General features: G+C 30.3%; 2 protein-coding genes across 3 annotated transcripts in view; one reads left to right on the forward strand and one right to left on the reverse strand.

The window, feature by feature from the left end:
• Window positions 1-1,786: 1,786 nt before the first annotated feature.
• Window positions 1,787-3,960, forward strand: LOC121115837 (phenazine biosynthesis-like domain-containing protein). 2 transcript variants are annotated; one of them, XM_040709996.2, is made up of 3 exons: window positions 1,787-1,947; window positions 2,011-2,252; window positions 2,311-3,960. In XM_040709996.2, exons 1-3 carry the CDS (start codon window positions 1,896-1,898, stop codon window positions 2,893-2,895), a joined length of 879 nt encoding a protein of 292 aa, XP_040565930.1. In that variant the 5' UTR covers window positions 1,787-1,895; the 3' UTR covers window positions 2,896-3,960. The 2 variants fall into 2 exon arrangements, with proteins under 2 accessions (XP_040565930.1, XP_040565933.1); XM_040709999.2 differs by having other exon boundaries at window positions 1,865-1,947; window positions 1,995-2,252.
• A 3,313-nt stretch (window positions 3,961-7,273) lies between these two features.
• LOC121115838 (uncharacterized) overlaps window positions 7,274-25,307 on the reverse strand; it is a 29,855-nt gene continuing 11,821 nt past the window's right edge. Inside the window, exons 2-6 of the mRNA XM_040710000.2 lie at window positions 10,236-10,445; window positions 9,689-9,964; window positions 9,471-9,636; window positions 7,670-8,976; window positions 7,274-7,612 (exon numbers count right to left, since the gene is read on the reverse strand). Of these exons, the coding sequence (XP_040565934.1) occupies window positions 7,455-7,612; window positions 7,670-8,976; window positions 9,471-9,636; window positions 9,689-9,964; window positions 10,236-10,440 (2,112 nt within the window). The 5' untranslated portion in view covers window positions 10,441-10,445 and the 3' untranslated portion in view covers window positions 7,274-7,454. The remainder of the gene's footprint in view (window positions 7,613-7,669; window positions 8,977-9,470; window positions 9,637-9,688; window positions 9,965-10,235; window positions 10,446-25,307) is intronic.

The following is a 25,307-nucleotide window of genomic DNA, read 5'->3' on the forward strand; positions in this document are numbered from 1 at the left end:
GGCCATAAATAAGGATACCATATTCCTAAAATTGAAAATCAGGGACATTTTGAATGTAGTGGTGACAAATCATTGAATATTATTATGAAATTAAAAAAAAAAAAAAAAAAAAGACAAGAACTTCATCATTGATTTTAATCAGCTTTTATTACAGAAAGGTTGCAACCAAACAAATAGGTGACTTCACGATCTATTCAACCACTAAGAAAGACATAAATATCAATAAAAGATAGGATGGATTCTTTTTTTTCCGAATCATAATTGAACATTGAACTAATATCTAAGTGATATACGTTAAATAGCTACCGTAATAACTTCTGTTGAAGTCTGTGTGCATTTCCCACCATTCAGTCTCAAATTCATGGACATTTTTGCCCGGGAAACGTTACCCAAAATTATAACTCTAATCTCAACTGTTTATCTGATTCATCTCTTTTAAAAAAAATTTATTAGGTTTTATAAGCAAAACATTATCAATAAATAAAAAGTTAATATAGTATAATATATAAATTACGTTTTTGATCTATTTTTACTATTAGAAAAAAATTTCATTGAGTTAGCTAACCTAAGTAGAATTGTTCTCTTAAGACTAAGATTTTGTTTGGGGAATAGGTTTCTTTTTTGATTTGGATTATTTTCTCGATACTTTCAAGAAGCCGCTTAGTATAATTTTTTAAAATAAATAGTTATATAAATGGGAAACTTATCGAATAATACTTTTGTTCTTCTTTATTTACGACTGGTTGGGTATGTCCACAGCTGAAGTCCTTATAACAGGAGCAGTTTATACACTTTAGTTCAGACTTCAGAGTCATTTAAATAAAATCGGAAGTAAAGGAATAAAAAATAATCAATGATATTATTTAAAAGCTTGGAGATCTTATTCATTACATCCTACTTGACCCCGGTGATACATAATCTGAGATCATACACTTTGGGGAATAAAAAATTGCTATCTCACATATTTACAAGCATCCCCATGAATGTGTTGGATTTTATACTCTGTACATTCACTATCTTCTCTTAAATAATTTTTTTTTTTTTTATAATATTCCTCAATAAAAAAGAAATGAACGGATATGTGGAAAATTGCACTCTAACCTAACTTAGAATATCAGAAAAAAGTGTCAAAAGCAGTTTGTAGTTTCATAATTATCTAATTATTTTTCAATAATTAATGGGAATTATTCAGAACTTAAAAGAGTTCATTCGAATTCAATCAATCAATGTTCAGAACTCTGATGTTGGGAAATCGTTGAAAAATCGACAGGTGACAACACAATACAGTGTACATGATTGTGCTAATGGGGTGACTCCGTGCTAAGTGAGTTATCTTTTTAGACATAATTCAAGATCAATTTTAATTTTTTTTTATTCATATATTTTTTTTTTGCAATATCTTCTTTCTAATTTGACACCCCTGTATGTTTTGGGCCTCATAAATATACAATGTAGAGGGGAGACACGAACTCCTCACTTGCCACTCCGTCACTGCATTATACACATAATAATTTATGTAATTGTTGATTCAAAAATTGAACAATACGGCAAAAATATTGCTTTGTATAATTCTTCATTTACCGTCAAAACTGTGTAGTAACAAGTAATTTATGTATTAGTACAATATTCAAGATTATACTTATGAATTTTGATAAACAAATATCATTCTATACGAACTACTAGTAATCTTAAAATAAGTTGAACTATTACATATTTGATTTTATCTCTATATGAAAGTTCAAATTTCTCATTTTATTACATTCTTTGAATCAATAAATTAATCCTACATACAGGGGTATGTGTAAGACGATTTTCCTGAGTAACCGGTTATTGAGTCCATTCACTATAAATTTTCTCTATACTCAATGAAGTAGTCAACATTAGTTTAAGGTACAATGTCTACGTTTGAAGTCTATACAGTAGATGCTTTTACGGATAAACCTTTTTGTAAGTGAATTTTATAGTTTAAGGTAGTAAAATTAAGTTAAGTTAAGATTAATATATATTTAGATGGTAACCCCGCCGCTGTTGTTCTATTAAAGAGCGATATTGAAGATTCCTTTAAACAGAAAATTGCTTCCGAGATCAAATTAAGTGAAACTGCATTCGTTTTATGTAAAAATGTCAATGATTTTGTATCAGAAAATGAGTTCTATATTCGATGGTTCACTCCCTCCAATGAAGTTCCCCTTTGTGGACATGCGACTCTTGCCTCTGCAGCGGTACTTTTTTATCGAAAAAAGAATAAAAATGTGAGAAAATAACGATCTTAAAAATCAATCAATCATAAATCCATGTCTTTTCATTCAGAAATTATCCTTTGAAACAATGGGAGGAGATGAACTCCATGTCGAGTTAGAGAATGATGGTTATATATCCATGAACTTCCCTCATAACCCAACTGATAACCTAGACAAATCCCTTGTAGACCCTGCTATAGAAATTGCTAAAGCGATTCTGCCAGATTTGAATAAGGTACTCGAATTTAAATTTTCACCTGGAACCAAGAAACTTTTGCTCCGGTTGGATGAGACTAAAATTACTTCCGATGATATTTTGAGGATAGAACCTAATTGTGAGGAAATGTTAAAAGTCAAATCTAATGATTGCATACGTGGAGTTATAGTAACACATAAGGACTTAATAAAGGAACGCTATGACTTTGTATCAAGGTACTTCTCTCCTTGGAATGGGATTCCGGAAGATCCAGTAAATGGCTCGGGTCATACCGCGCTTGCTCCGTATTGGAGTGATATTCTAGCCAAAAAAACACTTTTTGCAGGTGTTTTGTCAAAAAGAACAGGCCAATTAAGATTAAATTATAATGAGGCTAAGGGAAGAGTTTCTATTTCTGGAAAAGCATGCGTTGTCATAGAAGGCCTTATCAACACTTGAAAGCTGTGTTTTATTTATAGAAAAGTATTTAGGGCATCCCAATTGATGATATATCACGGCATTACCTCGCTAGTACAAAAATATACAGTGTATTTTGATGTCAGCTGGGGCTCTTCTTTTTTCCTAATTCATTTGAATAATAGTTCCATAGTTAAGAAGTATTGTCTACTTTCCAACTGATTTTGGGCCATTCTTTCTACTTCTTTTTGGAAGAAAGGTTGCGTAATACAATAAAGGTAACTAATTGATATACACATATAATATCTTTCAAAAATGTAAATTATATTTCGTGAAATTTAAAAGCAAATGGATTTCTGATAATACCACAGGGTTATCTTTATTGTATCTTCACCTTTCCTAAAAAAAAAGGGGCCCAAAATCAGTTTTTTGCTAGTTTACAACATATTTCCAACTGCATTCTTCATTTAGTATTATAAATTTTTAAATAGCTTAACAAATTTATATTTGAGTTCAACCAATCAACGTTCTGAACACTAATACGTAGAAAATAAATAGAAAATTAACAGCTGACAAAAAAGTAGTGAAATGTTTTATATTAGCGAGATAATGCCGTGAATGAGATTTAATTTTATACCGATAGTCAATTTAAAGTAAAGATCTTTGCATTTTTAGTAAAATTATTTGATGACAACATTATATGTACATATATTCCAAAAGTTATTTCATGAGGATGTAAACTTTATTTAATTCAAATAATTATTTTCTTTTCATTTCCTTACTAAGATTAAATAAAGATTAATTAAACACTACCAAGGTTCTAGGCTTGAAATAGATGTGTGTAAATAAATCAATCTTGTTTATGATTAATAGTTCTAAAATAGAACATACATGTTCTTCTTAAAATAAAAATATTTTTTTCTGTCAGCTACTTTTGAGATATTTTTCAAAATAATAACTAATAAACTTTCTTTTTTTAGCTACTAGATACAACCCACCACACTAGAATTCAATCTGGTATCAACCAGTAGAGGTTCATCTAAGAGTTTCTAACTTTATTGTTATAAAATAAATCATAAATATACAAAATATTAAAAATCCTCAAAAGTTGCACCTCCATTGATTTTTTCTTTTCAACAGACTCCATAGCAAGTTCAGTCATTTCCTGTATTGTACAGCCACAGTAATGGATAAAATGAAATGGTGCTTCCTCATCTTTTTCACAGAGTCGACATATCGGGCTCAGGGTTTTATCCATTTTAAAAATATGTCTATTAAGATGTATGTGGCCACTAACCATAGCCACTATACTTGAGATTTGATATCTCTTGTATTTGTAAACTTATATTGCGATGTACGGCTCGAACATATGTTGCTTAGATTTGCTACAGTTGCCATATAGTTCGCCACACATTCGAAGTGGCTTTTCTCAGAGCTTTCTTAGCCTGACTCATGGAATCGGGGACAGAGACTGGTGTACCCCCTTCTGCACTCTCATCAGCCAATGCATAAACAAACCCGTTCCCTGTGCTATTATTATGACCCGCTATCCCTCCAACTCTGATATCGCACTTGAAATTATCGGAGGCATTTTTACAGCAATAAATTTTTTCTCTTAAAATGCTCCCTGGTTTTATATTGAAACTATCTATAAAGGACAGGCTATCAGATAATATTAATACCTCTTGTTATTCGATTAAATGCCAGATTACATGCTAAATTTCTTAAAGCTTCAACATCAGCTTGGAGTACTGTGTTTGTATCATCAAGCATTAATGAGTATTCCTCAATAACGACGTCAGGTTGTGGTAAGGCCCATTCAGCACATGTGTGACCATTTGTTCTTGTTCCGTCAGTATATCCATCTAGATCATATTCTTTATATTCAATACCCTCGTATTTATGACCAGACCTGTGTACATTGGCTTGGGGTTGGGACTCAATACTTCGGTAGGTAGCCATCAAGGTATTATAGATGCCCTTTACGTGAATGATCGAACTGTTTAAGAGAGTCGTCTATTTTTGTTTGTAATAATAAATTCATCAATAAATTCTTCTCAATTGTATAAGGAATTATTATTCATTCCAAATTAAATCAAAAATTGGTTATGATATTTGACTTTTTGATACAATATTTGAGAGGTTTTGTGTCATAAATATATTAAAATGTTTCGAGATTAATTGTTGCTAAATTTTAATGATAAGAAATAAAAAATGTGGTTCAAGGGCTCCTACCATAGAGATCAAATCCATAAAATGATGATACTGAGCAATACTAAGGGAAATTCTTTAACACAGCGATAGCAGACAAGAGAAAATTGATATTTGACAAAAATATATTAATACATAGAATTTCCCGCTATATGATCCAATTTTTTTTTTCAAGGCATAATTTGAATCTCTTTAGTCATTAGATCACATCTACCCGTACATCATTACTTATTTAAATAAGATATACATATATATAGTCCTAGGTTGAATATACTTCATAAAATAATCTTAAAAATACATTATTAACCTTTTGAGATCTTTAAATTAATATAATTATGGTAATAACTTATAATTATTACAATAAAATGTTAAAAAATCCATGTTTTAACATACAAAACTATTTTCGAATGTTTGGTCAACTATTTCTTCTTTTTTGACAACTTCAACTACTTCTTCACATCATCACTCTATGAGTAATGAGTATGTATTTTAGCTCTATAGTTCCGAGTTCCTACCCATAGAGAAAAATTACATAAAGTGACACTTAGCAATAGCAAGGGAAAATCTTTGACACTGCGACAGCAGACAAGACAAAAAATATAGTTGACCAATTTTCGATTGTTTTGGTGAACTATGTTTTTTGTCTTGTCTGCTGTCGCAGTATTTTCCGGTATAAGCTCCAACAATTTTATAAAATTAATGGCTTAATTTGCATCTCATTGTTCATTATATCACATCATTACTACACGCGTATATTATTTAAATAAGGCATATATATAGTTCCACGTTAAACATATGCGACTTGTGTCGTCTATAATTATACCTCCAGAGGGGCAACTTTCCCAAAATATCGGGTTTAAGAAAAATAGTTAGGCCTTTCAATCTATTAATGATCATGTCTTCGATTCATCTCCTGAATCAAATCTTATATTTACACTAATTAAGTCTATTTCAAAATGTTATGCAGGCATAAAATTATATAATTTGAGAAAACATGGAAGTCAGAGTATTCAAGGGACCGAAGTTCAGAGTATACACACAAATCAAATTCAATTTAAGAATGAATAATCATTAAAGAAAAAAAAAGTTGAATGGCGTCATCAAGAACGGAACTTTATATGTTTTAGTACTATTATACAGGACTGAACTGGACGGTTAGTGTTAAATAAAAACAAAGACAACACTATATGCAAATAGATTAGTGTTGTGTCCAGTTCAACTTGAATAGATTACTTTTCTACTCAATTCAAAAAATGAGTCGATTATCAAATTCATTGAACCTCGAATCGACTTTATATTTTATTGAGTCAAAATGACTTTAATCACTTAACTTCATTAATTGATAGGAATTTCGTGGCGTTGTATTTTTTAATCCAGTGGTTCTCAACAAGATTCCTGGTGTTTGCCAAAATGAATTGAAGAAATCATCTTGCAGGCTACAGTAATGAAACATTGGCTTTAATTTTAATTGACCATTAAATAATATAAACATCTTTTGTCTTTTGAATATTTTTGATTATACATATTATAACCCTAAATATTTTAATTTGCTCGTGAATTTGGAGCTATCTTTTTAAAGTTTATATGAGGACCGGTTGTGGCAATTCTCATTATTTGATCTAAGTGCACATGTTTAGTAAGATATTCATTTTTCTAGCAAAATTCACTAGCAAAATTTAATAAATATAAATATCGGTCATTCGGTCAAATTTACTTGTGTAAAATTTACTTCGAAGGTAATGTTGATTGATGTAAAAGCATTTGATGATATTACCTAACAACGATAGAAACAATTGTTGGTAACTGATTCACGCACTCCCGAGATTATTTGGGTAGTGAATATCAGTTTTGCCATAAAAAACCAGTTTGGGCCAATTATACCAACATCAAATACATTTATTTTGATATTGTTATTGTCATTAAATAATTTTCGTCACACTTTGTACAATAACTCACAAACTAAAGAACAGGTTGTTATGAAGTTTTGACAGCTGTATTTTTAAGTTTGCTACTAACTGAAAATGAGGTAAATAATAATAATAATAAATAGCGTCATCTATATGTGAAGCTTGAAATTTTCTGCCCATGTGTGGGGTACTTCAATTGTTCTTCTTTTCCTTTTCAACTCGTAATTTATCGACTCTTGTTGACGCAATACTAAAATATAATAATCGAAAAGCCAAACCATTCCTTGCAAATGAGATAAATATCATTGTTACTTGTACATATAATTCATATTTTAAATTCAGTTATATTTTTATCATACTCGTATAATATATTAAAAGAATGTATGTATACTCTTGAATACAGATAAAACATATTAAGATGTATAATATGTATGTAGTATATAATATTAAGTAATGACTTGAATAAGACACGGTTAAAATGAATCAAATATTTTTCCTGCAATTTCTTCTTTTATCATTGAAATTTCGTCTAAGGATTGACATGACAATTTTACCATTTTTAACAGATCGAAACTCAGAAATGACTTCTTGATGCGATAACCCGCTTAAACTCTTATCATTAATGCTTAAGATTTCATCTCCTAAAAGGAAATATATGCATATTAAATGAAATCAATACAAATGACTATATCTTTTACCTTCTCTCAAGGATCCTTCATGAGCTGCTTGCCCATTTTCAAAAATTGATTTAACAAAAATACCCATAGAACCTCTTGGCGAGTCTTTTCCTCCTACGACCGAGAAGCCAAGTCCTCTTTTCCCATCTCCTTTTTCAAAAGTGATTTCTTTTTTAAGAGGTTGATTTCCAACTCGACCTCCTCGCTTTAATTTACTTGTTGGGGGTAGGACTGAATCTGGAACTTTAATGACTGTTTTGGAGGCCTCTTCATTAAACAATGGAGCTGAGCGAGGTCTATCAGCTAATATTGGCAACTTTCGCCTTACGGGTCTTCTTTTCCCCTCATCCACACTGTATGTTGATGAGGATTCTAATAATGAGGATCCATGAGACATAACCCTTTCATAGCGAGCAACTGTGATATCAATTTCGCTTAAATTACCAGCTCTTAGTAACTTTTCTGCATCTTCAATATCAATACCTCTCAGACTATGATCATTGATATTAATAATTTCATCACCGATTCGTAGGCGACCATCCTTCCCTGCAATACCATCATCGTCAATGGAGGAAATGATGAAGCCATGACGGGATTCTTCACTAAAAGCGGATATAGATATCCCTAGGAATTCTTCTTCCTCATCATAGTCACTCTCTTCACGCCTCTGCAGTCGAAATAAAATGAACTGTTTATTTATTTGATCGGAAGAAGGAAGAGACACATTTGTGTTATTGGAATCATCCTCCCAATTGACTTCAACACTCGTTATGTTTGAAGTATCAGGTATTTGATCGTCACGAATCCTTTGTTGATCTGATTCATATCCGGATTCATGGTGGGACTCAGTTGAAGTATTGGATATTCTATCGGGGGAATCTTCAGGATTATTAAAACAAGCTCTACTTCCCATGGGAGAATCCTCTGGAGTACCACCAGTGCTATTGCTTCCGTTGCTGCCTTTATCATCTTCATCATCGTCAATATGATATTCAATATCTGTAGAGGGTTCTTTGACTGGATTGGGAGCAGGGACTGTATGATGACTAATGATATTGCTATTGTAGGTTGATAATGGCTCTTGATCATCCCCCAAGACTTTTTTCCGCTTTTTATCCTTTAAAATGGATTTTGTAGTTCCTGTCTTATTAGAACCTCCACTGCTGGATTTGTGAGACCCAATGTTTTTCAGTATACTTAAACAGTAGCGGGAATCTGGTTCTTTGAATTTGACAATACGGTTCTCTTTGGGTTTATCAGATATCCCATCAGTGGATAAAAGCTTGTTTAAATTTTCAAGGGAGGAATTTCGTCTTCGATTTCTGTGACTAAAAGAATGGACATTATCAATATATGTTATGCACAAGTTGTGATGCCTATACAAGTTGCAATTTGTAAAAGCAAATTATTCAAGATACAATTTCTTCCTCTTAAAATGCATTATTTAACTATTCTAACTAGCAACTATTAATTGATACTATCATTTTATTTTGATCCACTAAAAGGTTATAATGTAAAATTATTTTGTATTTATGAGTAATATAAAAATGGGCATTTGAACTTTATAATTTACCACAGAATATTTATATGTGGGTAATTTTTATTAAAATACTTGAAAATTACACAATTAATATATCGACCATCCATAGATTATTCAATTATTGCATTATCCTCATACCAAGAACTGTAAATCCTCCACTTAAAGTTATTCGGTTTCAATTGGTACAAATTTGCTTATAAAAGTTACAACTTGTACTCAGTATATTGATTAATACTATAACCTTGAATAAAAAAATATTATATATGTATATATATTAAATACCTGTACACCTCATGTTCACGATCTGGAACACGTTCTGTTGAACGAGATCTTCTAGGATAATGCATGGTATAATGAGGATGCCAAGTAGTTGGAGGAGGAACATGTCGGCATGAACAACGGCCATATTTTTGAGTTGTTGTGGCATAGAATTCTGGATATCCATAACCTTATAAGAAAAAAAAAGTAATGACTGATTAGAGATACATAATATATCTTACATATTTCATCTGTTGCAATCACAGATGTTGGAATAAGTGACTGGTGTGGGACTGCATGATGAACGAGTTGATGTTGATGGGCGTTGTTGGAGTTGTTCGAGGAGGAGGAAGAAGATCCCTTTAGGAAGTAATTTCGTAGTGACTCGACTCGGCTTATACGTTTTGATTCACTGCCGTGATGGTGATGATGACTATGATCCTCTGATGAAATCAAAGAATTTTTAGATGATGACGTTGAGGAGGAACGAGGTGCTCGAGTGCGACTCTGTCTCTGCTCTAGAAAATATATGAATACATATTGATGAGTATTGGGAATGTTTGAGTAAGTTATAGGTTGGGTCACTTCAAAACTATAATTATACTAAGTGGCAAAACGAAGACCCGGTGATCTATATTTTTTGGGTGCGATAATATTTATTGTCTGGTAGAGGGCTTCATGAATATTACTCAATTATAAACTCACAACCTCTATGATTTCACCTTTTTTATTAAATTAAAGTTAATTCTTTGTTTTGCCACTTTGTTTTATAGCTTTGTGTCAACTTACTGGGTTGTCCAAATATGGAAGGCGCTTTCCATTCGTTACTGATTGTATTTAAATTGTTATTTGAATTGCTAAGAGAGTTATAACGGTTATCCAAGGATCCACCCTTTACATAGCGACTACTTCGGGAGGACTGTTGATCAAAAGATCCATTTAAAAGAACGCTGTCAGCATCATTGACCGTACGACGAGGCCAAATCCGCATCATTGTGCCTACGAAAAAAAGAAAGGTTTTTAATTATGTAATATGAAAATAGCATAAATTCATAAATGTTTTAACCAGTGGCAGTCATGTTCCCTTGCATTAAATATTCTAAATTAAAAAAATTACTTTTTAAAAATTCAAGATCAGATTTTTGATGCTTATAAATAATGAATATTGCACGTCAAAATATTTAGTGCATTTTGCAACCTTTACATAGAAAAGAAACAGACAAAAGATACGAAATCAGATTGTAGTAATTCAATTAATCTTCCCAACTATAATTGTTGAAAGTTGTTCACAACTTAGGGATAGTTTATTCAAATTCAATCTTACATTATTCAGCACATCATTAGTTTTATTGTATCTCACAACCTTTCATCCGAAAGGAAACAGAGTAGCTAAGGCTAAAAATCTATTGGTAATTGTCCAATTCTTCCCAACTATCAAATTATTATTCAATAACTGTTGGGAATTGCTCCACAGTTAACAAGGGATAATTCTAATTTGACTAATCAACGTTCAAAACTTTGCTTAGGATAAAAGAAGCAGAAATAATGACAGCTGATAACAAAATACAAATTATATTTTTATGTCAGTAAAGTAACGCCTTGTTAGAACGCTGATAGGGGCTAAAGAAGCAAAGTGACTAACGCACTGATTTTCAAGAGGTGGCAAATTTTTTATATCTGTAGGGACAATATTTTAGTACCTATAAATACATCTTTAATAGCAGTGGTTCTTAACCGGCGAGGGAAATTCGTAGGGAATTTACAACATTCTTGGGGGAATAGAGGTCGCGTATGAAACGCAATCTATTTAAATTGGAATAATTTTTTTTTAAATATTTGTTTTAAAAAAACCATACATGTTAAAGAAGTTGTAGGGAGCGCCCATTTCGTTATGAGTAGGAGAGAAGATGATTTATAAGTAATAGGTATACATTTAGGTATAAACTTCTAAAATATTTTATTGTTATAAATTTTCTCACATGCTTAAATTTTTCAACTAACGTTTGACGAAATTTCATGAATCTGACATGAGCCATCTATGTGATATTATAGAGTTAAAGAAGCTGAGAAAATGAAGTAGTAATTTATGTCAAAAAGTTCAGATTACTCCGTGGCTGTCAAATAAATATAGGAAATATTGGAATGACAGAAATCAGAAGAAGAGGCTATATTTAACAAAACATCTTATAATTAATTCACTTTATTTAAAAAAATAAATATCATTTGGAAGGTGGTGTGACTTTCTGACGTCTGGGCTAATATAAGTATAGATTGCTTGAGGGCGCTGGTGTCTCTTCTATGTGATAATGATATAAATGAAGGAGTTGTATTATTTTGCCGCAATCCGGTGCCACTCTCTGTCGCCTTATTTACTAACTAAGCAATGCTCATGTCTGACTTATTAGAAAAAATCTGGGAATTCAGAATGCCTTTATTAGACTCTGAAATTGGGTATTGAAGTTAAAAAAGTTAAAAATAACTGCTCTATAGTGCATACTTATAAACAGAGAAGAACATAAAGGATATAAATTAATTTGAACCTTCCTAACTTTATATGACGTCAGCCATCCATCTTTAAAAGGGTAGATATAAATTCTAAAAAAACTTGGCAGTAACCGTAGTAGATATAAATAATCCCTCAAATATTAAGATTTAATTTAAAAATAAATAAAATGTACATAAATACATTATAATATAAAAAGAAGTAAAAGGTGCTCTGTCATGAATAAGAAAATTATTTTTCACTTCTTGGCATTCCCAAAGAGATTTCTAATAATATATAATTAGGCATTCCTCTGTTTTCAAACGCCTCTCTTTGTTTCCTTCATTATATCTACATATAATGTATATGTTATGTATCTCCTTCAGTAAAAGTATAAGTAGCTATACCAAAGTGTTTTTAATTTAATTTACGTTCTTTGCAATTTTCATTTTTGTTCATTTAAAAATCAAACCAAATTCCTCATTTTTTCTTGACATGCTACACCAATATGAGTATTGGACTATCCTTTTTTTTAGGTTAAGGTTTTTTCCCCACTTCACATACACTTTTTTTCCAGGAAACAATAACAAAACTGACTTTAGTAATGTGTGATGCCTCTCAGGCCATTTTTGTGTGGTACAGTCCATTTTAATTTGAAAAAAAATTAAATAGGATTTTGGATCTAAATTTCCATTTTTTGGCCTCTTGTACCATCTAAAATATGATGATGCTTAAAGTAAACAATTGTAATTAATATATTTTTTAGTATTTGATTTATAAGTAAAAGAAATTGTGCACCTTGCTTTTAAGAATTTAAAGGATCTAAGTAGTGTCGGATCGGTATATATAAAAAAAAGACAGCAGTCCTATAAGTCCGGTCCTAATAAAAAGGGGCAGTCAGTCTTAGGAATGGTCCTTATTGGTCTTTTACGTTAAATACAACAGATGAAAAGACGTAGTTACCAATGTTATTATAACAAGGTTAGGCAGCTATTACGATTTTCATTTCTCACGGAAAATTTACTAGCATACTGGATGGTGTCAGTGGGATCCCATATACAGGAATATAACGATGGATAATAGTTGAAAAACCTAAATATAGCGTTCATAAATAAGGAATCAATGGAGAAAATAAATTACAACATTTTTCACTTTTTATATACATATTGTATTTTCCCGAACCAATGCGCCCAATGATGTCATCGGAAAGAGAGAGAGTTACTTAATAAATATGCTGTGTTTGTCTTACTATTTCTTGTTGTTTAACCTCATTCTAATTACTATTATTAATTACAAACTACGTCTTTTCAGCTGTTCTACATAACTTCTTTCAAAAAGACAAGACACCTGAAGTTTAAAGTATGATTTATATGGCTAGAACGTATTATTCTCAAGTATGATACGTTCGAGCCATCATTCATTATTTTTTCATTTTTATATTCTTAATTATTCTAAAAAAGATCGAACTCTTAAAAAAACAAACACCCATTAGGTACTCAGTCCTAGGACTGATCCAACACTGGCTTTAAGACGTGCTGAAGGATTTTCGATTTCCCTATGTTATCAAAGATAATGCCCCTCTTTTTTTTCAGCATCTATCACTTCATGGTTAAATTATGTGATGTTATGTTTGATACAGTTTGGACACCAGAAACCTTTGAGGACATCTTATACTTTTTGAATTTGAATACTAGATAATACAAATAGTACTATTTTTGACTCTTTTGGTACGGTGTAAAAGGCTTAAAATCTTCAAATTTCGATTTATAAACCTAATTTTATCTCTTAAAGTAAAAATAAGCTACCCAAAAAATAATGCCTCAAACTTTACCATAGTCAGTTTTTTGATTGTCCTCAGAAGAAAAGCTCTTTTTGCGGAGTACAAAAGTATTATTCTAAAAGTGGGGCAGTCTAATGTGTCTAACTGTTTAACCATAACATAAGAAACGTAACTATATATGTATTGAAGTAATCTTACACACACACATATATCTAGACCTACCTAGTACTTATCTACGTAAGATGAAAAGAAAATATCATATTTAAAAAAGAAAAGGGAGAAAGAGGGAAACTTTCACCAATGCACCTTGGAGCAGGAGCCCACCTTGGGATACCTAGGAGTAGTAGTAATAGTAAGAATAATGATGATGATAGAATAATAAGACGTGCAAGCCTTTGCGTTAAAATCATTAAGCCCATACAGATATCATATAAGTATGTTTATACTTGCATCCTTGAAGGGGATTTGGGCTCTTGTATATCGTCCACATAATATGTATAAAGGAAGCATAAAGTTCTTACTTCCAAACACATTATCTTGGGATTTTAATATCTACCTAAATTTTTATTTAGGTATATTGACAGGGGCGTCCGAAGGATTATATATATTATTGCATTTTTTTGGAAAAAAAATTCAAAAAATCATACTTAATGACAAAATTTTTATTTTTGCCTAAAAAATTAAAACATGAATAGCTATACACAACAAAAAAATTGTGGAAAAAAATTTCAAAAATCCACAGCAATTCAAATTTTAAATGTTTTAAATTAAATTTCAAATGTTAAATTTTTTGTAAGAAAAAAAATCTTTAGTTATTTACAGATATTTAATTCCTTTGGAAAATAAAATAAAATTTTGGCCATAAATTCAAAATTAATAAAAAAATAAATTTTTGGCTTTGCTACATAATTTGCCCGAATGACAAAAAAAATTCATAGTAAAAAGAAAGAAATCCTTAATTTGGGGTGAGTGGATTGCTACATCCAGTCCTGCCCACTCCCTGTCGACACCCCTGATTGAAGACAAAAAAAAAAATAGTTCTTTTATTTTTTGTATATGATGTATGTAGATGATAAATGGAGTATTTACAACATAATCGTACTTTGAGAGTCAAACATATGAGTTTTTTAAGGTACGTGATGGATTCTGACTCAAAATTTGCTTTCAGTTTAATGATTTATTATTGGATCTTATTGGACTTACGAGCTCTCGTATGTCAAAGTATTACTGTAATTTCGATGAAAATCATTCAAAATGTAATTTTTCATGGATGATTGACATGGTGTATTTTTTGACTTTTCTGATGGAAATCAGACTAATTAATATGCTTTCTCTGGCTCATTATACTGTTCAAATGCCCACAAAATTATATTTTAGTCGTAAATACATGATATATGTATGATTTGAATAAATCAATTTGCAATAGTAACATTAATGTATTATTGGTAATTAAAATCACTAATAGAAAATGTAACTTGTAAAATCTGCAATATAAGTTACAAGTTGGAGAAAAATCGCAAGTTATGCGCAACATAAACCACATATATTCACGTGAAAAAGTGGGGCATTAAAATTGTACTATTATCAAAATTGGTCAATTGTTAATATATATATATATATATCTACAATGCATAATGACGATGGTATCTTTCCCGTAACTCTCAACCTTTCCTCCTTAAAGATGACAGAAAAAAGACCCAAAATTAATTGGTATTTAATGGTTATGGAGTGTGCCCAAAGTTTTGACTTCCCATCCGCTCCCTTTTTAAATATTAAGGACGTGTCAGAATCACACGTAAAAGTTGTCGGATTGAGCAATATTGGCTAAGTGACGTCATCATAGATATCATCTAGTGACTTCATCAACAATCCACCTCACCCTTCGCCTAGATCCAGTGTTTATAAGAATAATAAATACTTCAATTACGCTTGAATTATGAATCATGATACACTATTGTTGTACATGAATAATATTTAAAGTTATTGAATACTTAATCAATTGGTAACCTGAGTCAGGGACTTTCATTTAATATTATTGAAAATGATAGGAAGTAGAGGGAGCTTTAAAATTTGCGTTTTTTTAAAAGGAGAGTGAAAAACAGATTTTAAGGCCCATATTAAGGACCGACACAACTATTTTGCCAGTTTTTCCAAAAAGTGGAAATCATTCACAAATTATGTAGAATTGCATGATTCCAGTTTTACCAATGAACATTTAGAACACTTATAAAAGGAAGGAGATAAATCGACTGCTGACAAAAAATACTTGTGTTTATTTTTACATTAATGGAATAATGGCATGTAATATGTTCATAGGGATATTCAAACAACATCAATGATTCCTATATATTTTTGTTAAATGTTGATCTCCCTGTTCTTGGCTCTTATTGTTTGACTTTTGGGCCTTTTTTCTTTCTCTTTTTGTAGAAAAGGATGAGAGATGCAATAAAAATAGCAATATAAATACCACATATATTTGTTTCCTATTACAAGTAGGCTCTATATATGGTAGAATCACTTTTTCCCCCCCACTACCTTCTTTTTTCCAAGTAAGATGAACTTTTTCTTTATATTTATTAGTCGAATAGTTATGAAATTTTAAAAAGAAATGGAATTAAGTGAAATTGTGTAACTAATATCTTAAGAAATTAAAAAAATAAAATTTTTTTGTGAATGATTATTCTGATGATATATAATTAATAGATTTACCCCAAAATTACTTTAATTCCTTTAGACATTCATTACAGGATTGTTTAAATTCAATTCCTTCTTTCGTATCATAATTATTATACTCTAAAAAAATATATATACAGACTGAGAACCCAAACTCTGCAGTAGTATGCCTAAATTACGAAAAACGTAATTGTAATTAAATCAAGTAAAGAAAACTCATAAACAATTTAAAATATGTTTAAATAATATATTTAGCTATATTTTTGATTAAATATGTCCTCCTTCACAAGCAATAACAGACTCGATATGCCGGCGAACAAATTAACAGCTATTGACGATGACGGTGTATCGATTGCGTACCAAACCGTCATGATGGCAGCTTGGAGCGAACTCAAATTTGGATGAGAGGTGTGGCAGACATTCTTCTTCAAGACGGCCCAAAATGCAAAGTCCAGTGGGACACATGGAGGGAGTCCAGAAGTCAGCCATATTGTTGCTGAATAAGTTTTGCTTCTTTTTGGCTGTGTGGGGCAATAATGGATATCTTGATGTTGTATGTAGTTCCGATGGGGATGCCATTTGGAGCCTTTTCGGAACTGATATCGGTGCAGAGGAGACTGAACACGCCTTGTCTTTTTTGTTGTTCTCCGACATTTTTACACTTAGAGACATGAGATAAAAACAAAACTTGTTTATTTTCGTTTAGGTGTCGTTTGGTTGCACAATGAAACATGGCCGTAAAAATAACGCGGATAAAATCGTAATTAAATACAACTGCATTTTTTTGGCCCGACTCTGTATATGTTTATTAGCGCCGGTCCTGTATGTAAATATTTTTTTAAGTAGGCAATATAATCAACTCTTCTAGAGATATATTTTTTTTCATATTTATAAGTCACTTTGTATACCAACGACCCTTTTACATTTTTATGATGACAGACTAAAATGATTCGACAGATCTATATTTCAATAACTTTGAACCGTTATTCAATTAACTTTCTTTTAAGTATTTATCTGTACTAAACATACATTAGTATATAAGATTTTTTACGCATTATAATATGATAAATCATAAATATACTTGTACATTATATTTCCTTTTAGCCTCAGTAAACAAAATAAACAATGTTCGAACATCAGGAGTTCTTATTTCCCACTGAGGAGGCAAAATATGTAGCATGTATATGTTTACTTACATATATTCCTTTGAAAGAAAAATTAGTTTAATTTTCTTATTTTGGACATGAATTACATTTATTGCTATTTGGTCGAAGAAAAAAAAATATTATTCATTCTGTTCCACCCTCAGCGAGATCCCTGAAGGACGTTCATTACTCTCTTCACTAAAGAAGGAAAGAGAGGGATAAATATTATATAGGTATATGTTCTATGCATGTATAATGTAGGTATACACTTCATGCAATACATGATAGAAAATGACCCCCTCTAACGTAAAAAAAACCAATTATTTTCGATACATATAACTTATAATAGAATTTATTATGAGTTATAACGCATAAAACTTTGTACAAATGTATGAAAAGGAATACGATTTATCCCTACATAATCATTCAAACCATATGATCTCAAGACGTGGTTAATAGATTGAAAGAGAGATCATCAGGGGTGTAAGCTTGAACGAGTAGAAGTTTTGGGTACAAGAGCAGCTTAGCTGACATAAGCTGCATGCAACCAGCTATGGGAGGAAGGAAATAAATAAAAGTGCAGCTCCGTGTCAAGCAAAGACATGGGCATTTTTATTTTTCAGTTTATTTTTTTTTCCTACAAAACTGAGCGCTTTTGAGCATCGATTATACTCTAAGTCCAACATGAACTTGCACCTATAACTAGTGATGTAAATCGTGTCAACTTTTTAGCAGGACATTTTTTAATAATATATTACTTATCTCCTATTCTAGTCGATTTTCAAAACTTACTATTTATTCCGTATAGGGCCGGAATTTCATGAATTCCTACTCTTGGGCACCCAAGATATGTTGTAATGAGAGAACATGTCCAGAGCAAAGAGGATGATTGGTCACAATAGTGCCTTTGTAAATTATTCCCCTTTTCAAATGCGATTAATTCCAGATTCAATATTGAAAAAAACTATTAACAAATGATATTTATTATCGTTTTAAAAGTCCTATACCTTTTGGAGAGACCATTATAATTTGAGTAAGGGGAAATTAATTTGTTCAACACACGAAAAAAACAAAAAAAAAAACCCACTTTTTTTATATAGTAAATTTGATTAAGACATTTTTTGAAATTTAATTTCAGTCTAAAATAAAAAAAAATATGATTTGATTTTACAAGAATATTAGAGTAACAATTTAAAAATATTTCCTCTTAACCATTGATGTATAAATAAATAGTGTAAAATTCAAATAACATGTTGTTAGCCAAATTTCTAATTTGTCCTCACTAGATATAGAGCTTGGATGGGTTTAGCTAATTTATTGTTATTTAATAAGTAAACTTTGTAAAATAAATATGTAAAAAAAAAAAAAATTGTGTTTTAATTTAAAAAATATTATTAAAAATGGAAAGTTTTTCGCTGATAGTACACACAGTAAAAAGATTGAAAACTATTGTTTTATACTTTTGATATTTTAATTCAAAAACAAATGTTTAAGGTAACTTTAAAATCCAATTTGAAGCATGATTGTTGAAAAACATATCCTTCTGTATAAATTATGTATATACAATGAACAAATATATTGGTGAATTCTAATTTATACAAAAAGTTCATTTGAAAAAACACAAATATTTTCTTATATTCATTCATAAAAATGAATCCCCTATAGTCATACAGAGTTTGTGTTTTTAAGAGGGGGATCCCGCAAAGATTAAAAACAAAACATTTATGTTTTTATTTTCAATAAAACAAAGAAAACAAAAATATATAACTTTTTCTATTTCTGAAGTATGAAAGTTATCCCTAATTCGGTTGTCAAAAGTATTTAATATGAGATTTTCAAATATCTATCTATAACGTAATTATTATTCATTCATTTTACTTAACTGATTATGACTTAACAATTATGTATAATAGTTTTTATTGCACTTTAAAAGTAGATGGTCGATTTTATATTATAAATATTTTTCTATTTTATGTACAAGTTGACGACATCCATTAAATTTTGTTAGAAAAATGCAGAAATTAACAAACTAAATTAATCATTTTCAATTTACTATCCAAAAGTATTTTGAGTTGGCATAAGTTAAAATAACTAAATCCAACTGAAAGGATACAGACAGGCGCATTATAACTAAGAGTGGAATGGTAAATCATAGTGATGTAAATCATGTGATTTAGACCACTTTACGATTGACCAAGATAAAAAATTGCTCTGTTTCCCCCCCATACATTTCTAATCAATTTGTTTTGACCTTGGTCTTAACAACGAACCAATAATTGAAAGGGTTCTTCCAAAATTCATACTAATCAGTTCCGTAACTATAGAGGGGCATGAGGGTGAGGTGCCTCTTCAAAACCGTGTTTTTATCACCACGAACAGAAATATAAATATAATTTAAATTCTATTATATTAAAACTGATGAATTATAGCCAAATAATAAATTATTTTGCTCAACAATCGTTTATTTTTAACCTCATATCCTCACCTCATATATGTTAACTACTTAGGGGTGTAATAATTATATAAATATTTAATAAAATGTCTTCTCTATAAATAAAAAAAAGATTTATTATAAATTTTTTGGCATGAATGAGAATGTCATCTCAAGCTTGTCAACCCGAAAAGACCAATCCAAATTACATCCCGGGCCACTCCTAGAATTTAGAAAGCTAATACTTTGAGTGGTCAAAGCCATTGCGTTCCTATATCAGAAACGGCGTTATTCTTTTTGCAAGGGTTTTTATTCATTCTGAATGTGGTTTTTTATTGGCTATGTCTTATAGAAAAGTTCCACACTCGCTTGGTTACAAATATTAATTTAGTAAAATATAATTCATTGATTAACATAAAATTCAAAGAAGATTTGAACGCTAATAATTTTACTAATCTATGTAAGTAAATTTAAAATAAATTTGGATCAAGAGGTTTGTTGAGGCTAATCTAAATTATTCTTATATATATTTTGTTTCTTTAGAAATAAATGAAATTTGATAGTTAAATAACTTAACTACCGCTTGAGCAAAAATTTGGATTCACTGAGTAAATACAAACTGCTTGATAAAAACGAGATTTGTAAGGGCTGAAGACCAAACTAAACCAGACCAAACAACATTTTACTCTACATGTATACATATAAAACTCAATAAAAAAAATAATATAATATTAAAATCATTGTCTTAAAAGGTGTTTTAAAGTACACGCGTCCACTTTTAAAGAAATTCAAAACAAGAAAGTAAACATTATTTAAAAAAAGTGTACTGAACTTTGATAGGCCATTTTATTATTTTTATCAAAAATTAAATTCGACTCTTTTGAAAGTGATTAAGCACAAATTCGGGCAAGAAATTATAATTCATAATTATTTTCTTCGATGCATAAACATTTCACAAGACAATTTATTTTTCGCAAACCAAATATCATTAAATGTCACGGTTGCATGGTTTTCCTTTTTTTTAGCTATTTAAAAAAAGCAAAAAGTGCATAATTTTCGAAAAGCAGATCCTAGGAGCTCATGTGTCTAGTAATGTATTTATCCAATAGAAGTAATTACATGTTTAATTGTGTTGAAACTCTGTCCGAAATTGACTTTTTTCCCGGTTCAGTCTTTTGTTATTTTTTCTAAACTGATTTGGAGCAATATTTTGGTCAAAATCCCAGTCTCAGACGGAAAACATTAGTTTTATTGTTTTCAAATCATGGAACTAATTTTGTAGGCTTAATCTACGAACCAATTTTCTCTGCTATCCAGCTATACAAGTGTAGCCGCCACGGCTTTACCTCACTAACATACAAATATGCAGTATATTTTGTTGTCAGCTGTCTATTTTCCTGTTTCTTTTTGTCGCTTGCCAGTGATTGGAACGTTGATTGGTGGAATTTAAATAAGCTTTTGTTGACAATTATAGACGATTATTGCATAATAACTAAATAGTTTGGAACAATAGTATAAGTAATAGCAACTGATTTTGGGGCAGTTTTCAAAGACGTGAAATGAGAATTACTTTAAACTTCAAATAACGTTCTTATATAATCCAGTGATCTCAATTTAGAAACAAACATAAAGTCATCAACAATCAATCTTTTAGTAGTTCTACATCAAATTTTTCAATGTGATTAACACACACCAAACTTTGTATAACGGTTTAGGATTTCAAAAACGAAACATAACACTAATTTTTACCTATATTGTTAATCCTATAAAGAAAATCCCAGTTTTTGCGTCCTTAACACATGGTATTAGATTAAAGATCTTTGACCTTTTTGGATTCAATGATCCATATAGTTTATCATTTTGCATTTTGAATGCATTTGCAATAATTAACCAAGGCATTTTTTGGCTAGGTTTTCTCTTTTAATAAATTCAAATTGGATTTCTCTAAATACTCAAAATGTTAAATATCTTTTGTCTTCTTCCATTTTTTAGACGAACCAACAATTCATTTTAAGACATGACAATTTTTTGAATTGTCTATTTATAAAACAATAAATAAACTTTAGTAAATTTTGTTCTACATCACCAATAGGTTTACTTACAAATAAATAATTAACTATAATTATGTGAAGCCCTTATAATATAATTTTAATTCTTAAAAAAAATTAAAGACAAAATTTGAAATTAACTGTCAGTTAAAATTAGTATTGAGAAAATGATAATAAGAAAAAACTATTTATAATAAAATATTGAAATTACCGACTTAATTTGACTGATTTTAGGCAATATAAGTAAAAAGATAAATACAAAATGTTAACATTTGACTATTTGCAATTGAATCACAAATATTATGAAGAATCTACGGTAAAAAACAAAGCAAAGAACATAACAATGAGAAATATGTCATGTCATTTTAAGTCATTTTTTAATTTATGTATGGGTCCTGTTTTTTAAAAATTTAGCTATAAAAAATATCAATTTCGGTTACTTAGCATCCTCAAACTAGTAATTGTTTTATCAATAAGATATTGTAAAGTGTTGAAAGCTTAATAAAATCCAACTCAAAACGATCTCCAAATTGAAATATAAAGTTTCTTCAAAAACATAATTTTTAAAAATCTGAGAAATCATAACATAAATATGCACTTGTTTCCAAAGTGTATAAGAATGGACCGTTTGATATTAAAAAGTGAAATATTTCGTAAGTCTTTGTTTTTTTTCCAATATGGCTAACTTTTATGCATAGATATACCGGGGGCGGATTTTTGATCTTTACGAAACAATGCAATGACTTCAACCATATATATTTCAGAGACAACATTTAAAAAAAAATTATATTCATATCTTACATTAAAATAACTAATTTACTCAATATAACTCCCCTTAGCCTCGATGACGGACGTTAGCCTCCTCCTGAAAGAATTGCAGCACTTTTTAAGAAGTTTACGTCCAAGGTGCCCACCACTCATCAACGGAGCCCAAATATTGGAATGATGAATTATACAGAAGGCAAAATGGTAAAAACCATCAGGTTCAGGTCTGTACTGTATTACAGTTACATCTTCTTAAACTATAATTCCGTGTTATTCTTCAGAAAATTCTAGACCACTACTGCCGTGTTTGTAGGGGCTCTGTCCTGCTGCAGTAACCTATTTCCATCTGGAAATGTCGTCTTCACCCATGGAATGAACTTTGTTCTCATGAGGTCGAGGTATTCAGCCACAGTGAGGTGTTATCCGGTTGGAAATCAGATGAGTGGAGTCATGACACTGTTAGATGCCACAACGCCCAAGGACATTACGCTTGCTGGTTGTAAGAACCCTCCCCATTTACTTGTCAATGTTTAATTCCAAGACACTGTCATTCCGCCTGTTTCTGATTGGATCAACTCATCCTGCACGAAGGAGTGCCAAGATCTTGATTAATTTGTTTCTTTCAGTTCTCATCTTAGACCGGATAAAAAAATGCATGTCATAGACACTGCAGATCAAGGAATCATTTGTATTTAAGAAATTTTGGAATTAAGATCACAAAAAGACTCGGGAAACCTTTTCGTATAGATTCTAAATCCGCCCCCAATAATATAAGGGTGTATCATAACACAGAAAGAGAGGGAGAGAGATAACTCTAGACAACCCTCAAGAGAATATCTACGCTTGCATATGAGTGAAAATAATAAGAGGTATAACCAGCATTTAAACAGCTTAGATTTAAAACAAGTTAAATTTCTTGTAAATTTATACACGTATATCATTTTGGGTACAAATTTGGACTCCGACATCAAATGATTATTTTTTAATGAGTAATAATTTCCTACTTGTTGAAACATAAATGTACATATTTTTACCGGTGTTAGGATAAGTTATAATCACGCTAAAATGAAAAAAATCAAAGTTAAGCAATGGAGCAAATATGTTATAAATTAAATTTTGTAAATGCTATGGCTTTCATATCTCATAATGTTTACTTTGGTCCAAAAATATCATTAAGAGGTAGTTCAAGGGCCTTGAAGAGATATGTGTTTATGGTGTGTACAAATTAGGCCTTATGAACAAGTTGTAACTAAAATAGGCATAATGCACAATTTACTATGTGTTCCTCCTATAACACCTTAATTAATTGCATCATCAATCATTTTAATTGGCAACTATTAATTGTTGTATCATTTCATTTTAATCTATTATATTTATGCATTTATTTTCTTTTTACGAGTAATATAACTATTTGTGTTTCAACTTTATAATGTGCCACAGAATACTTATTCATGAGTAATTTTCAATAAAATGTCAAAAATCGTTTTTTTGGTTAAACTTGTACAACTTCAGGGGCGTTCCCAGGATATATATGTATATATATATATTTTTTTTTTTTTTTGGGGGGGATGGTTTGGTTTTTGGAATTTTGTAGGAAAATATCAAAAAATTTCAAAAATCCATAAATATTCACAAAAAATTAATTTTTTTGAAAAACATTTCTAAAATTCACTGCTATCCACAAAAAATAAAATTTATTTAGAAAAAAACTTAACTATTATTTTTTTTGTACAAAATTTTAAATACACAGCTGATAAAAAATTAAAAATTAAATTTTTGCCCCCTTGCAAAAACCCCTTCATTTAGTTATAGAAGTTACCACTTGTACATAATTGCAACTTGTACACAACATATGTATATTTATACTTAAGCTAACACAGACAGAGATGAGACAATGACAACCGGATCGGTTGTCTGTTACACACCACACAAAAAAGAAAAAAAAAGAGATTAATTAATTTTCTACATCACTGATTCCTTGGTGAAAATTAAAGTTTTAATTAATAATATTTTTATTTTCAATAGGTTGAAGGGGCTTCATAGTTTCAATACATATTATTATCATTTATTTTTTGAAAGAGAGATTCGATTAATGACTACTTTAACCACAAATCCACTTGCTTTTCTTCATTTCATGGCCCCAAGGCCTGGATTGCGAAATCCTTATATATGTGTAATTCTGTTATAATCAGTACATAAGTATTTATATGTACAAAATTAACGCATTTGATACTATAGATTTTGCAAAAATGGTAAAGAGAAAAAAATAAAAAGAAGAAGGTAATTAATTTTTTACGTTTGCTGTCAATCAACATTCAATTCAAGGTTGAGAATACCCATAAAAAAAGTTGCATCTTACTAAAAAGTAAAGCATATTTTTGTTGGAAAGAATAAGCCAGCCAATTAAGTCATTCTTATTTATTATTATTACTGTCTTTTTTTTTTGGGGGGGGGTATACAAATATGTTTTCTTTTGATAAAATTGGAAAAAAAAAAAAAAATACAGAGTTTAAACAATATTCATCTGTTTTAGAAAT

This window comes from Lepeophtheirus salmonis, chromosome 4 (genome assembly GCF_016086655.4).
Source record: "Lepeophtheirus salmonis chromosome 4, UVic_Lsal_1.4, whole genome shotgun sequence".
NCBI lineage: Eukaryota > Metazoa > Arthropoda > Copepoda > Siphonostomatoida > Caligidae > Lepeophtheirus > Lepeophtheirus salmonis.